General features: G+C 42.7%; 1 protein-coding gene across 2 annotated transcripts; it reads right to left on the minus strand.

The window, feature by feature from the left end:
* Nucleotides 1–2,203: 2,203 nt before the first annotated feature.
* On the minus strand, nucleotides 2,204–5,831 carry LOC147436228 (pentatricopeptide repeat-containing protein At2g33680-like). Of its 2 annotated transcripts, XM_086489153.1 has the most exons (2): nucleotides 5,612–5,831; nucleotides 2,204–5,469 (listed from the first exon to the last, which is right to left on the minus strand). In XM_086489153.1, the coding sequence occupies exon 2, from the start codon at nucleotides 5,356–5,358 to the stop codon at nucleotides 3,082–3,084; it is 2,277 nt and encodes a 758-aa protein (XP_086345279.1). In that variant the 5' UTR covers nucleotides 5,359–5,469; nucleotides 5,612–5,831; the 3' UTR covers nucleotides 2,204–3,081. The 2 variants fall into 2 exon arrangements, with proteins under 2 accessions (XP_086345279.1, XP_086345278.1); XM_086489152.1 differs by having other exon boundaries at nucleotides 2,204–5,831.
* Nucleotides 5,832–16,588: the final 10,757 nt, after the last annotated feature.

The raw sequence follows: 16,588 nt of genomic DNA on the forward strand, positions 1-16,588 counted from the left end.
CCTTTAGTGAGAGAGTGCAATGGACACAAACAAAGTGAATGGACACTGTGAATGAAGGTGCTGAGACTAAGAAATAGAGAGAGAAGAATACAACACCAAGGAGTTGTCAAACCCCCCTCCGAAGGCCCCTCTCTCGATGGCGAGAGAGGTCTATGCTATTGACTGCACAATCTGGTACAGAATATTGATGCAAACTTGGAAAGCTATTATGCAATGAGCGGATACGACGATGACGATGACAACGACGACTTGAATCTCTATCTTCTGTTGTACATGGTGCTAAAAGAAAATGCTGATCTTGTTATTGTTTCTTGCTGAATTTCTGTTGCTTCAAAAACGCCACCTGCTGCCCTCTTAAACGCTGAGTTGCTGGCCTGCTTAGGCTTCAAAAACGCTGAAGTTTGTGGCTATGAAAACGTTGAACTTAGGCTGAAAATGTTGCTGCAAAAACGCTGGCATGAGTTTGTTGAAATCGTGGAGTGTAGGGCTGAATCTACAAGCGATACTGAGTGGGGCTGCTGACGATGAAGTTCTACTGATTTGGAAAATGCTGAAGTGCTGAAGAAATGCCAGGCTTCCAATGTTGAAAACGCTAGTGTTCTTGGGAGTCCTTGAGAGAGAGAGAGAGAGAGAGAGAGAGAGAGAGAGAGAGAGAGAGAGAGAGAGAAGGAGGAACTTGCTGCAACCTGTGTGTGTTCTCCTTGCTCTTCTGCCAGATAATGCTAGCCCTGGTTTTCTTATATATTTCATTAGCAAAATTGCCCTACCTAGTTCCCAACAAAAGTCACTTAATAAATAAGTGAAAAATATCAAAAATAGGGGAAATAGATTTAATGCACTGGAAAATGCTCCTGATGGATTCTGATGGTAATGCTGATGATCATGCTATATGTAGCCAAAGGATATGCATCTAATCTAAGTGTGTGGACATGTACGATCTGCGAACAGACTCACAAAAGTGTCAAATCACTTCCTATTCTAGACTGGCTTGACTGAACTGAACCCTGGTCATGCTGTAGCTTGTCCATGGACACAGGGTTGGATGTGTCACGTGACATGAGAGTTTATCTTGATCTAGTTTCCAAACAAAAGTCCCAACAAAGCCTATTACTTGGAAGTTTGTGTAGCCAAAAGACATCTTTCAAGAGTACATCATTCATTGCTAGCCATCTTAAAGATGTGATCTAAGTTGCCACAAGAAGAAATGAGATTCATGCTCACATTCATGGAACATACGTTACTGATAGTCGCCACAAGAACACTTCCCACTTTCAAGAACATGAAGTCAGTTTGCATCTTTAACCCATAGTTATCCGGAACGGGGACGGGAGGGTCCGGAACAGGACGGGAACGGGAAGGAGGGTGAGCTTGAACGGGAACGAGGCCAGAACGGTCGACTAAAGTAAGGCTTGAACTACCTCCATTCAGCTTAGTCCCAAATAAACTCCTAAACAACCCAAAAACTGCCCCCAAATCTGCCAACAAACCTGCCCTCAAACTGCACCAAATATATTCCTCAAACAATCTCAAATCTGCCCCCACAGGCCTACTTTTTTGCCCACAAATGTCTACTTTTGCCCGTTACGCCCTGCGTTCCGTCGTTCCGCCTCATGTTCCCCTCGTTCCGGAACACCATTCTGGTTATACCCCATTCCGGAACGGCGTTCATTTCCCGACTCCGTTTCGGGAACAGGACTCGCCCGGAACGACATTTCGAAACGTTTGGACTGTGTTCTGCTCATTCCATGTTACACTGCTTTAACCAGTATCTTACGCTTCTCTATTTTTTATATTAGTGAGGTAGCAACATGACAATCTCCACAAACTTGCATGTTCTTCATGATGCGTATATCCTTCCCTTGTGGTGTATTGATGATCGCACAAGCAATGGCCAACTTCTCACTATGCTGACAAAGCAAAACAGTTTTAGACACGACGAAAAGGTTTTGTGAGACCCAATGTGTCACGCGACACATCCAACCCTATGTATCCATGAACAAGCTACAGCATGCTCAAGGTTCAATCAATCCAATCAGTCAAGATTAGAAGTGATCTGGCACTTTTGTGAGTTTATTCATAGACCTAGTCACTTAGTGTAGATGCATATCCTCTGGTTGCACACAACATGATCATAAACATTCCTATCGGAATCCCTCAAAAAAAAATTCCAATACATTTTACCTATTTTATCTATTTTTGGCATTTTCCACTTATTAGTTTAAGTGACTTTCCAACAAAAGTAGGTAGGACAATTTTGCTAAGTTTGTATATAAGCAAACTAGAGCTAGCACTCTTTGGCAGAAGAGGAACATGAGCCAAGCTCAACAGACAACTTCTCAGCAAGACAAAGCCTTAATGGATTCCCTCCAAGCAACAAATTCCCCCCATCCTAGCATTTCTTCATCAACCATTAACCGACGTTTTTACGCCAGCACATCATCGCCATAACCCCCAGTGCCTAGCGTTTTTGACATCAGATCCTCCCGCAAGCAGAGCACAACACCTAGCGTTTTGAAAGTTCAGCAACTAGCGTTTTGAACCAACTTCCCTAGCGTTTTTGGATCCCAACATATGCAACAATGCAACAATTTTCAACATCAGAAAACCATCAAGATTCAACCATTGAAGAGTAGAATATTCAGCCCAAATAGACCATCAATTTCAACCTAAAGAACCCTTAGTTTTCAACCCTAAACCTAGAGATTTTCAGCGACAAAGACCCACAAAAACAACCCCCCAAATCAACGTTTTTGGATTGTAGCAGATTGCAACCCATAGCGTTTTTGGACAACAGTAGAAAGATTGCAAGTTTTAGCCCTTAGGTCGGTCTCGTCGTCCCCATCGTCATCGTCGACATAACCAAGACTTGCATCAGTCTCATGCATACAGTTTGTACCAGCTTGTGCAATCATGAGTAGACCACTCTCGTCGACGAGAGTAGGGCCTTCGGAGGAGGGTTTTACGTCTCTGGTGTCGTATCTCTCCTCTCTCTCTCTATCTCTCAGTCTCATACACTTGCACGCACAGTGTCCATTTACTTCGTTTGTGTCCATTGCACTCTCTCATTAAGAACGGAAGGCTCTACCTTACAGAAGAACAAAAAGAACCTTGAACACAGTTCGGAGCACTCATCTTGAGCAAAGCGCAAACAATCATTCCGCTGCACCTAACACAATGCAAATTTGGCGAATATCCTTGTTGGGACAATTTGAGCTCAAGATCTTGTAGCTTCGCATAGATTTGTCTGCTTGGTGGATGAGTGGTATCCCCAACAACAAATTTATTAACATTTCCACTCTCATCAACCCAACAACTACATCCTGGCTGCTTCCAAGCCGCATTTTTTATTCTCATGCATTCAATGTTTTCAGCCTCCTTCTGCAGACCGGCAGCTGCATAAATATTACTCATCAACACATATGCCGCAGCATCATATTGATCTAGTTGTACTGCACGCTCAAACGCAAACCTTCCTAGCTTCACATTCCCCCATTTTCGACAAGCACCTAGAAGAGCAGACCAAACTGGAGGATATTCAGATGATGGCATCATCGTAATCACTTTCATAGCTTTGTCAAAAAGCCTTGCACGTCCAAAAAGATCAACCATGCAAGTGTAATGTTCGTTGTTTGGTGCAATGCCATATTTTTTCTTCATGTTATCAAAATACATTTCGCCCTCATCAACTAGACCTGAATGACTACATGCATTCAGCACATTAACAAAAGTGATTGCATCTGGGGAGATGCCCTCCTTCTGCATACATTGAAAACAGTCCAGAGCTTCCTTAGCCTGCCCTTGCTGGGCATACCCTCCTATAAGCGCAGTCCAAGAGACTACATTTGGAGAAAAACCCTCACTCCGCATTCGCTGAAAACAGTACAAAGCTTCTTCACCCTGCCCTTGTTGGGCATATCCTGCAATCAAAGCACTCCAAGACACTGCATCTCGGACGGGAAGCTCATCAAAAACCTTTTGTGATTTCAAAAGTATACCACATTTGGCATACATATCGACCAAAGCTCCACAAAGCACTACGTCTTTGTTCAAGAGCCCCTGACTAACAATCTCATCATGAATTTGTTTGCCCATGTCAATGTCTTGCATTATGCCGCATGCCTTCAAAATGCAAGCATAGGTGACCCGATCTGGAGAGAAGCCCTCGCTTCGCATCTGATGCAAACAGCCCAGGGCTTTCTGGGCCAGCCCCTCTTGAGCATATCCTGCAATCAATGAATTCCAAGAGATCGCATCCCGAATGTGGAGCTCATCAAATACTTTTTGTGCTTTCAAAAGTACACCACATTTGGCATACATGTCGAGCAAAGCATTGCCAAGCACGACGTCTCTTTTCAGCAACCCTTGACTTGCAATCTCATCATGGATTTGTTTACCCACGTCAGCATCTCTTATAATTCCACATGCCTTCAAAATGCAAGCATAGGTGATCGCATTAGGAGAGAATCCCTCACTCCGCATTCGCTGAAAGCTGTCCAGAGCTTCCTGGCCATGCCCCTGTTGTGCATACCCTGTAATCAATGCACTCCAAGAAACGACATTCCGGACAGGAAGCTCTTCAAGCACTTTATGTGCCTTCGTGAATACACCACATTTGGCATACATGTCAACCAAAGCACCACCAAGCACGATGCTTTTTTCCAAGAGGCCTTGACTAACAATCTCATCATGAATTTGCATGCCCATGTCAACCTCTTGCATGATGCCACATGCCTTCAAGGTGCAAGCATAGGTGATGGCATTTGGAGAGAGGCCCTCTCTTCGCATTCCATTAAAACAACCTAGAGCTTCTTTGCCTTGCCCACGTTGGACATACCCTGCAATAAGTGTAGTCCAAGAGATAACATTCCGGGTAGGAAGCTCGTTAAGCACTTTAAGTGCTTTCACAAATTCACCACACTTGGCATACATGTCAACCAAAGCATTGCCAAGCACGACATTTCTTTCCAAGAGCCCTTGACTAACAATCTCATCATGAATTTGCTTGCCCATCTCAACGTTTTGCATGATGCTACATGCTTTCAAGATGCAAGCATAAGTGACGGCATTTGGAGAGAGGCCCTCTCTTTGCATCTTATCAAAACAACCTAAAGCCTCTTTGCCATGCCCATGTTGGACGTATCCTGCAATTAGTGCAGTCCAAGAGACGACATCCCGGACTGAAAGCTCGTCAACAACTTGTTGTGCTCTAACAAGCACACCACACTTGGCATACATACTGACCAACGTGCTTCCTAAGTATGTATCCTTCTCAAGTAGCCCACTGCAGCGAATATGAGCATGTATCCTACTGCCCTGGTACAGATCCTTCTTTGCAGTACAGGCTTTTAGAGAGCTCATAAGAGAAAAACTCTTTAATTTCCAGCCTTCATTATTCTCTTTCTCTCCATGTTGGACCTGACTTGCTGATATTGCTTCCTTCGCCACTATTTCAGGGGATTTGGAGATGCTCTGCGGACACAAAACAAGTGTTCTGTGCATGCGCATGCACGTGTGTGTGTGTGTGTGTGTGTGTGTGTGTGTGTGTGTGTGTGTGAGAGAGAGAGAGAGAGAGAGAGAGAGAGAACCCAAACAAAAATAGTGATGTTCTGACCTTGCTAGTGCGAAATCCTGCAGAGGTCACCCCCGTAGCCCTCTGCTTAACGGAGGGATTGAGCTCACCGAGTCAATTAAGGGTCAGCTTAAAGAAATCCTCTTTGCATTGTCTGTGTTGACTATCAGGTGGGCTTTCACGGATTCAAGTCACTTCCGACCTGCAATCGTGAACTATATATATACGCAAGTCTTGTTTGAGGTGCTGCAACAATTCCATGTGAATAGCCCGTGTCTCAGAGCTTGGTCCCATGTCCCTCAAATCGTGCTCGCGTGCCGGTCAGTCAATAATTACTTAAGAGAGGCGCTCAGGCGGACTCTTTAACACTAGGTTGGTAACCTAAGAGGACATAAAAGTGTCCTTTCAGGGTTTTGAAAAAAACCTCCAAAACCATAGTAGATCCACTCATTTTGTAAAATCCTTTCATAAGGTTATAGTTCAAGGCCTACTATACATGGACAAAATAAGAAACTTGTAAAATTTCTCATCTTTTGGTCACACCAAGCCTCCAAAGTTGATGGACCAGTATATTTTCATCAAAACAGTCATTTCTTACGTTTTGTTGCATAAAAATAAGATGAAGGATTTTTGTAGGACTTGAGATTAATTCCCTAGTTAACTTCAATGGGTTGGTGATCAGAACATATGATTGTTTATCACTCACTATTTTTTGTTTTGCCAAAAGAAATAGGTACAAAAAAGTTGGATTTTTACCATTCTGCAAACCTATCATCAAAGTTTCTATAGCCACGCTCAATACAAATAATATATGCATGTTTTCTAGGTTCCCTATTGTCCTTTAGGTTCATAAGGAGCCATGGAGCATGTCAAAAGAATAAAACATCTCTTACCAAGGGGAATCTTGGGGACAAAGATGAAGTGCTAAATACAGTAAACATGAAAAAACTGGGTTCAATATTATGAGTTGTAGAATCCCATAGAAACTATTCAATATCTAGCCAAATTTGATCCTTATGATTAGATATGGTTACTACCTACAAAATGCATGTAGTTGTCACAAGAAACTAACAATATTGAAAAAGCTATACTTGATATATTAGAATGTTTCATTTTCTTCTATAATTGAAAAAATCAACCATCGTTGTCTACTATGCAAAATAGGGTATTAGGTGCCCCAAAACTCAAGGAATATTAGCTTTATGTTACAATATGCGACATAGAAAATCAAAACTACATTTGGATATCATTAAAGCCACCAAAAAAATCATAGAAGAGCTAAAATTGGCTAAAAAACAGGATTTGACATTTTTTGTAATTTGGTCATAACTTACAACTTTAACATTTATTTCTTCCTAGAAGCATCAGGACATGTTGAGGACTACTAAAGATAGTTCTCTAGCATTATAGACCTCACAAACATGAATTCTAGAGTGGTATAGTTGCAAAAAGTTGAAAAAAGCCAAAAACAGGACCTGTTTTTTCACACAATTTAGGTTGTGAAATGTTGTGCAAGGACAAGGTTAAAGATGGAATTGATATTCCAAAAAAATGTCGAGTTTTTTTCAGCTCATGAGACAACTTTCTAGACAGATAGCACCTGAAAATCCATTTTGAAACTCTTGACATAATTCAAGGAAAATGGTCACTTAACAGGACATAAAAGTGTCCTAAGACATACAAGTGTCCCATAACCAACCTAGTGTTAATAAAGACCACTTAGCCCTCACGACTAAGACCTGTGTCACACTAGGACGCCCCGCCCAAGTGTGATTTGCAGGTGTGGCCAACCGATTGCTGTGACATTGGGACATGTAGAAAACATTGGCCATTCCTCTCAAGCAATGAGAATAGCCCAAGTGGTAGATCGTCCGTCTTTGGCGCTGCACGCCAGGGCTCAAAACCTCTGAAATGCTTTCGCGCGTGTACTTTTGCAGATGGCCGCGCGTTTGGAAAGTTGGCCAAGCATGCGAGGCCGCCCCTATGACATCCTCTCGCGGCCAGCTTTCTCTTTTTGCAACGGCGAATGAGCCGACGCCAAATCAGCATGGCCATCCATTCCCCGTCCCAGTGTGACACCAGCCTAAGGCCCCCGTCACACAAGTCCGGCGGACAAGTGTGAGTTGGCTTCTTGCGGCGGCTATTTTTTCCATAGCTCAAGGCGTTTCCGCTTGTTGCAGTCACACAAGGCGGTATCCAAGCAACGAGCTCAGCCAATCACCTGCACTTTTCTTCATACAGGTGATGGAAGGGCGGCTTAGGGGGGTCGCCCACCAGCAGGAGGAAGATGCCCATGACCCGACTGCCAACACGGACGCTGCTTCTGTGTCCACCGGATGCGTGTGACACGCAAGGCAAGAAGCGCCGATTGTGATTCGACCACCTCAGCACTAAGCTTGTCCATCCAGATGCGTTTTACACAGGCCTAAGAGGGCCTCCACACGATGAGTTTGGGAAACTCACAAAACTTGGCCAAAAGGTACCCTCAAATGTAGAAAAACCTTCACATGGTTCCTTTTCAAATACTCATTTGACTTGTATAACAAGTGGTAAAGGCTTGGTTATGCTAAAATTAAACTTATTACCTCTGAGTCCAAGTCCAGGTTAGCACGTTGAAACTATCTCAATACACTCCTAAATTTTCATATTTTGCAAAAGATTCACAAAAGGAATAGGTTAACCTTCATTCGAGGGATTCCCTCTTAAAGTCACCATGGAAATGTAAAGTTTATGCAAATTGTTCCCTTATTCCTTTCCAAAACTCATCGTGGGAAGGCCTTGTAAGTGGCACGGGCATGGGAGGGTGGGAGCTACGGCGGGGGGATTGTGGACCGTAGATCCCAGTGGCGGTGCCAAAAGTACCCTAGATTACTTTCGGCGCCCGTCGCTTTGTATACTTGTTTTAAGTAAATTAGGGCCCCCACATTTCAAAACGCGCACATGGCACAGTGGTTAGGGCATGCGCCTCTCATGGGTGAGGTCACGGGTTCAAACCCCACGCCCGTATAATGGGGTACCCTAGATTACTTTCGAAATGCGGATATCCTAGATTACTTTGTACCCTAGATTACAAAAGTAATCTAAGGTACCCGTATTCCAGAACTACAGCTCACAATGTCGTCGCCGTAGATCCCACCCTCCCATGCCCGTGCCACTTAGTCCCGAGGACCGCCAACCTCCACACTATATCATCCATAGTCTCTAGATGAGGAGTCTAGGAGATATTGAGGAAAACAATCAGGCCGTCCGCTATACATTTGTAAATTCAGAAAACTTTGTGAATTCAAGGCAAAAAATCAATTTGGGTAGGCAAGTATGTTTTTTGTGACCTACATCCATAAACCAAGACCTCCCCATACCAAGTCATGCCCTTTAATAACCCATCCACATGCATTCATTGAAATATAGGGGATTGGAGTGTGTCATATTGGAAATGGGGCGGATTTTTAAATTTGTAAATTCGGGTGGTCCTCACACCGTCAAATTTGACGGCTTAGGATGAATCCCCCCACCCCCCGGATTGTTACCTCCACCATTGATCTCATTTGAACTTGCTCGTGTGATATGATGTTAAGGTACTCCTAGGGCAAAGGAACCACTTTAGAGGCGCCAAACCTAGGCAACAACTCAAGAACCATGTGTTGTACTATTTCATGCATGGAGGGGTGTAAATGAAAGCGCTATAGAGCAGCTACAACAAAATCGATAGCATGAACGGCACTCTATATGTGATGAACGAGGTCAATTTTGGATTCATGTGTATAAACATTCAGTAACAAAGGGAGGATGATCAGAGGGTATTTAAGTTCGTTAGCACCAACAAAAATCAAACCAAGGATTTGATGATCACAATTTCTCCTTAGCACGCTATCCACTAAAGCACACGACTATTTCTATCTCTAAATTGGCTCAAAAAAGTAATAATAAGTGGGGATCAACGGGTCCTCAAATAGGGACTTGTCTTTTTACTAGCTCCTTTATGCTAGGTGGCGTAAGGACAGGCGTCCTGTCCACTATACATACCACCTTTACCTGAGGCTAGCGATCTTGTCAGAGTTAATGTGTGTTAATGCCAAGATTTGCATAAAAACATGTGAAGGGTTTGTCGCTTTCTACTTCAAAAACAACATGCGCCAAAGTTTTGGAGCTACCTTCATTTGATCATTTCTCTATGGAGCATTTGACCAGCATTTTGACCGCATTAATTGAGCAGTGGGTAAATGGAAGATGAAATTGGACAGTAGGAGCAGGGTGGCCATGCAACCTAGCCCTTGGCCTTGTCTTCTTCCCATACTTGTCTAGAGAAAATGAGCACCTGACCTTGAACGTTTTCAAGGTTATGAGACCCTCGTATTGGGGTAAAGGCAGCGTGCCTTTGCTCGCATTTTCTCTAGCAGGACATCCGATGTCCGACTGCCGCCCAATGACCACCACTACCTTATTCATGTACACATATACACTGAATAAGGAGATCCTCACTTTGAGGTGTGCTCCACCCACACAACACCGTGCATGCTCTCCTCTTCCCTCTCGCACACCGCACCAAGCACACACGCATATGTGCACCACGTGCACTCTTCAACCTGATATTAGAGTTGCAATCTTTCAACTTGCTTCCCGGTGCACATGCAAAGGCTTCCCGAAGCACGTGTGAAGGCTTCCCAGCAAGCTCACTGGCTATGGTAGAGCTTGGAGCTCGAGCTTGAGTAGACCCGACACATAGGAAACGGATCGGAGCTTTAGACAATCCCCTAGTGTGTGTAGCCCCTCTTGAGAAGCTTGGGAGCTTTGTTGAGTGTGCAGAGAAATCGGATCTTGTATGTAGAGAGTTGAGTCGAAGGCTGAGCAAAGCAAGGCAATTGTGTACGCTCACACATACATACACACACACAATGCAATGAAGTAATCCGGCAGCAGGTGCAAGAAATCGAAGGCAGGTGCCTAGCATAGCTCAAAGGCAAAGCTTGGAAGGTAGCGCTGGAAACAAGCAAAGGCATTGTCGGCACAAGTGTCTCTCTCTCTCTCTCTCTCTCTCTCTCTCTCTCTCTCTCTCTCTCTCTCTCTCTCTCTCTCTCTCTCTCTCTCTCTCTCTCAAGATAGTTTCCCACAACGTTAAAATTCTCTTCTTCTTCTTCTTCTCCTCTCTCTCTCACACTGCAGAGAACGAAGAAATAAAGCATTTTTTTCTCTCTTAGAGTGTGCACACACACACTCATCAACGAAAGAGAGAGCGAGATAGAGAGAGAAGATTCGACATGAGCAACAAAGAGAGGGAGAAAGTGCTTGTACATACACACACACAAGCATCAGGAGAGAGAGAAGTCGGAGGGCTGATTTGGCGGCTCACAGAGAAAGATGCTTTGGCAAGCATTTGAGCACAGTGCCTCCTCAATATTTTAGCTTCAACGGTTCTCCATTTCCTCCTTTGGCGACACACATTGGATGCATAGCGGCTCCGATGGACCATTCTGGAGCATATTTCTACGAGCAAGTTTGGCTCTTGGATAGTGTCTACGACCATAGGTGTATGCTTTTCCGTACGTGTCGAAGCTGGGAACTTGCATGTGCACTGTGTGCGAGCCTCATAAGGCCGCAAACACACAACTAGAAGATCCTAACAAGCTCAAAGGGGTGGGGGTGTGTCACTCACCGCTCAATGCTTCCGTCATGAAGGATCATGTGTTGCGAAGAAGGAGGAGCCGCTATCGATATCGCGCTCAACCGCCTCGCCACCGTCGATGCCGCCTCAATGCTCGATCACTCTCTCTCTCTCTCTCTCTCTCTCTCAAGCATACACACACATACACACACACACACACACACACACACACACACACACACACACACACACACACACACACACACACCTGTGAGCACACGAAGGAGAAGGAAACAAAGATGGAGTAAGAGTACTTCTTAGCTTACACCTCCAAGAATGAGGATTTTTAAGTCAAATGGACCTTTTATAAGGGTTTGGCCCATTCACACATGGACGCCCACCACAGTGGCCAGTCGTTGCAAAACTATTGAAAAAATAAGATAAGTCGTGCGCCTCTCATCGACAATCACCTACACACCTATTGGACCGACAAGCCCGGTCCATGACTCAATCAAATAAATAATATGCATCCGTCAAAGGTGATAGGATGTCCGTGAGGGTTAACATGCCCCCCTTCCTGATGTAGATTCTGTCCTCGGAAGCTATTGAGATGAAGCCCGTTCGTCGAGGTGAAAGAGCATCCAAGTTGAATGTCCTTAGCCTTCTTCAATCACTACAAAATCAACCAAAATTGGCATAGTAACTGCATTCTCATATACAATCAAAAAGTATATACAGTTGTAGGCACACAAATTGATTGTTAACAGAGTATTAAACAATTTGTCAACAGTAAACATTAAATTGTAATATAATCAAAGGCATAAACAATTGTAAAGGTAAAAAAACGAAACAAATTTGGTGTCGCTAATTTAACAGCGGAAGGCACTAGAGGTCAACTATTAATACCAAGGGCAAGCTTCTCAATTTTATCTAGTCAATTAAGCTGTTTAATCGCAAGAGCCAAGTATTTCATGTCCGAGGGCTGACTAGAGGCTATACCTAGAAGACCTTGTAGTTAAGCTATGATAAAAGGAATTGCTCATGAAATCATCGCCCGACTTATTTCCTTTTCTTTGACCCTCCAAACTCTTTCACATTGATTCAATTTTGTTGTGTATACTTATTTTGTTTGCCTTGGGTTTTTTGCTTTTCAAGGAAAAGCACCCACACTTGGAACCTCTAGGGCTCTAGTACCATAGGCAATACATGTGAGTGAAGTACCAAGTCAAATTGGGATTTCTCTTCCAGCTTAAGATTTTACATTGTGGCACTTTTGATTTTTTTGTTTGTTCATTTTCAGCATTTTAATTTTGTGACTTGGGGGGTCATATAACATTGTACCCTCCCCAGGCTCATCACACTAGTAAACTCCCTTTATAATACTTAAGCTAAAGGTCAATAGGGAGTAATCCCACTAGAAAGCCCTAGTACATTGCACACAATGCTGCCTAAATCGGATTAAGAGCTTAAAGTAACCACTGATTATTAGGAAGGCATTCCCCATGGTACTAAGAGAAGATCTCTAACTCCTAACTTGATCAAACTAGCTTCGTCAGATTGCTTGATTCTTTAACCTAGACAAGGGATTATGACAGAAAATTATATAAGATCTAATGTTTAATCTAAGTAAATGTGCGAAATATTGTGCTACTAATCACATTTAAAATATTGTGCTACTAATCACATTTAAAGCGGACAAACATGGATGCAAAAACAAAGGCATATTTAAAGCAGACAAACATGGATGCAAAAACAAAGACAAGGGGCAATGCTAATGGTCAAGAAACACCTGTTTGTGTTGATGATCGCGCTTGATTTGAAGAGTGAACAAGAAAAAGATTCCATGAAGTTCCAAATCCTAACAACAACAACATGTTCTTGTATACACTAGAAAATACAAGGAATACCTCTAGGAGGCACATCAATGGGAAGAGGCACCAACCTTTATTGAACACAATCAAACAACATAAGGAACCCTAACCTAATTATTTGCACTCCCCCTAGAGAGTCAAGGGGATAGGATATTGTAGAGATGGGGAGGTAACCCTAAAGCTAAACCCCTATCCTCATTATCGTCGAGAAAAACAAAAGTCATCATGCGTGAGACCATACGTACCATCCATGTAATAATGTAAATCTTCTTCATCATTAGAGGCACCGATGTTTACTAAGAAGGTCACTAAACTTCTATAGTCATCTTGGTCAAAAGGGTAGGCTTGTGCAATGGGAGAGATGCTCTCTACTAAGTATGGATCAGTCGTGGTCAAGAGACGTATCAGCCATTCTAACTCCTCAAAATTCCTCTCACATGCTAGCGTACCTACCAAATACCATTCACAGGCAAACACCGGAAAGACTATGTGAAATACTTGTGAAAAGTAAAGAGGGTACCTCTCACCCAAGGTAGGAGTGGATGACTCTAGCGTACTAGCCATATATGTATACACACACAGATGATGGTTAGAGTGAAAATATTTTAAGGGTCGTGTCAAAAGGTCGTGCCCTTGTGCATAATGTTTTTACGATTTTGTGTCATATATAGAACTTGTAAGTTTCCAAATTATTGTTTGGTGGCTCTTGCTCTTTTACTTTTTTATCTTGTTTTGTGAGTATAAGGCTTTATATATACATTCCCTAAGATTGGTACATTGAGAGGTTAGGGAGGAAGGTTAAGAGGGGAGTAAGTGAATGATGAATGTCAGCAAACACTCCCCCCTTCCTTGGGTAGATCATACATTTTGGAATGATGTCGTCACCTTTTGAAACCAATTGTTCCAGGTTGTCATGGGTGAAGACTTTGACCAATAGTTTTTGATCGACCTAGGCATTTTATCTAGTTGCAAGGGTGGTCAGGTACTCTCCCATGATTTTATTTGCAACGTTGTTGTAAGTGGTGACCTTACAACGGGAGGTGAAAATTCTTTCTTGTTTGTATAGATATGTACAATGGTAGGTGGAGGTTGTGTCGAAGCTTCTATTTTCGTATATGAGCTACATGAAGAGCAAGAAGATTCGTTCATTTTTTCTATGGTTGAGCTGAGCGAAAGAAGCCTTTCTCGCTTGGGAACCCATACTAGCTCAGGATCCGGTGTATAGTGTTCTATGCTTTTTTCTTTCCTACGATCTTCCATCGGCTTTGTCGTCACAAGATTTGACTCACATAGATCAAGTGACAGGTAAGATCACAATTTACGTTTTGATAACCAGATTTGATCATTTCCTTGATATTAGCCTTGGGCTTCCAATAGTCATTTAGAAATCCAACGCAACATTTTCTTACATTTCTGGGAGCGAGTGGGGCGTTTCTTACAAGGCTCCTGCTTTTTAGCATCATCCATGGTCGCTAAAGAAGCTTTAGGGACCCACTTGTATGTTTTCTTAGTTATATTGCGATGGGCCTTGTGTGTCTCAAGCTTTGTTTCAACTACAGATGTTGAAGCTCTAGGGAGTTGGGCTATAGGGACATACGGTTCAACCTCCTGCACATACACTGTTTTGGGTTTTATTTTCTCAAGAGGCAATATCTCAAGGACTATGGCTTGGGTGGCAGGGCTAAGAGTTGGTTTCTGCGTTGTAACACTCCCAGTCCCCTAATCAATAGTGCATTTGGTGGCTATCATCCACGCACGTCCTAGGTTTATACTGCCTTCCATAGTTCCTGCAGGCATGACCAAAAAGTCTTAACCCCGTTGTCATAACTGACAGAAGTGTGCTAGATTCCAAAAACCGTAGTTTTTTTCTTGTTGACACCCTTGACTTGGATAGTACTCTCAGATAGAGATGGCTTTCCCAACTGCCACCACACTCCATATGACAACATATTATATTTAGCAACCATGTCTAACAAGGCATTATATAGCACTTTCCCATAGGAGCTATTTAGTTCAATAGGGTATCGTAGAGGTGTGTCAGAGTCCAACTAATCATCCTCTGTTTCAACGTGGAATGCATGTGTAACTCCAAGTTTGGCCTCTTGTTGGCGTCTTATGCGTTATTGTTGCTCCTTAGCCTCAGCTTGAGCTTGTATGTTCTTCAACTCTCCCTGTGTCTTGGCTGCTTTTTTTTATGGATGGCACGTAGCTCCTCTTGGCTTAAAGGATCATAATATCTTTTAAATTTGCTCCCATTAAGGAATCCAATGGTTTCAACTCCATCAAGAGTCTCCACATGAATGGTACCTTGTGGGGTGATTTCACATACTCTATATGGTCCTTTTCTTGCATATTTCAACTCTTCTTCTTGTTTCTTTTTCTCACTCCATACATAAGGACTTTGTCACCAACATTGATATCTTTGTTCTTTAGATGATGGTCAAACCATTTCTTCCTCCTATCTTTCTCCACAAGTGCATTTTGCATAGCCAATTGTCTTTCTTCATCTAACCTATCAAAAATATAAAAGCGCTCAACTAAAGGGGTGCCATCTCAACCTTCTTGTGAAGCTACATGCAAACTAGAAATTACAAACTCCCATGGCATACTGCTTCTTGGCCATATACCATTTTTAATGGTATACAATTAATAGCCACTTTGTAAGAAGTACGATAAGCCCATAGAGCTGATGTCAGCTTCAAATCCCAATCTGTGTGATGAGCTTCGATTGTTTTGGTCAAGATAGAAATTAAGTTCTTGTTAGTGCTCTCAGCTTGGCCATTTTCTTGTGGATAATACAATGTGGACTTATGGTGAGCTATCATAAAGTTTGTTGTGAGATCCTTTATCAGTCCATTTATAAAATGAGTACCATTGTCACTCACAATTTCAAAGGGACAACCAAATATTGTAATAATGTTCTCAAAGAGAAACTTGGCAGTTGACCTTGCATCAGTCTTACGTGTCACCCTGGCCTCCGCCCACTTTGTTACATAGTCAGTAGCAATGATAATATATCGAGCTTGAGTGTTACGAGCTATCCGACTAATTGGGCCTACAAAGTCTAAACCCCATTTTTAAAATAGTTGAGTCACTTTAATAAGATGTAAGGGTATCTTATCCTTTTCTTGTGTGATCTTGTAACATTAGTATTCATCACATCCTTTTGCAAAAAGTGATGCATCCTTGAATAAGGTAGGCCACCAATAGCCTGATTGCAACACCTTTCTAGCAATTAGTTCCCCTGAGAAATATCCTCCAACTATATCCATGTGGGCTTCTTGCAGTATGTATAAATACTCATCCTCACGAGCACAATGTCTAAGAATATCGTCCTTCCCTAGCTTGTAGAAAGTTCTTGCAATGAGAGAATAAGGTTCACATTGTTTTAACAATTTTTGAGCTATATCTTTACGAAGCTCCTTGGGTGGAAAACCATTAACTAGAAAGTTTACAATCTTCTGACTCCATTTAGGCATGGTCTCGACTAGAAATAGGGAAGTATCGGGCAATTCATCATCGGCTCCAGTAGGGGCTTCACCATTGGGT

This window comes from Adiantum capillus-veneris, chromosome 18 (genome assembly GCF_014529385.1).
Source record: "Adiantum capillus-veneris isolate H3 chromosome 18, ASM1452938v2, whole genome shotgun sequence".
Lineage (NCBI taxonomy): Eukaryota > Viridiplantae > Streptophyta > Polypodiopsida > Polypodiales > Pteridaceae > Adiantum > Adiantum capillus-veneris.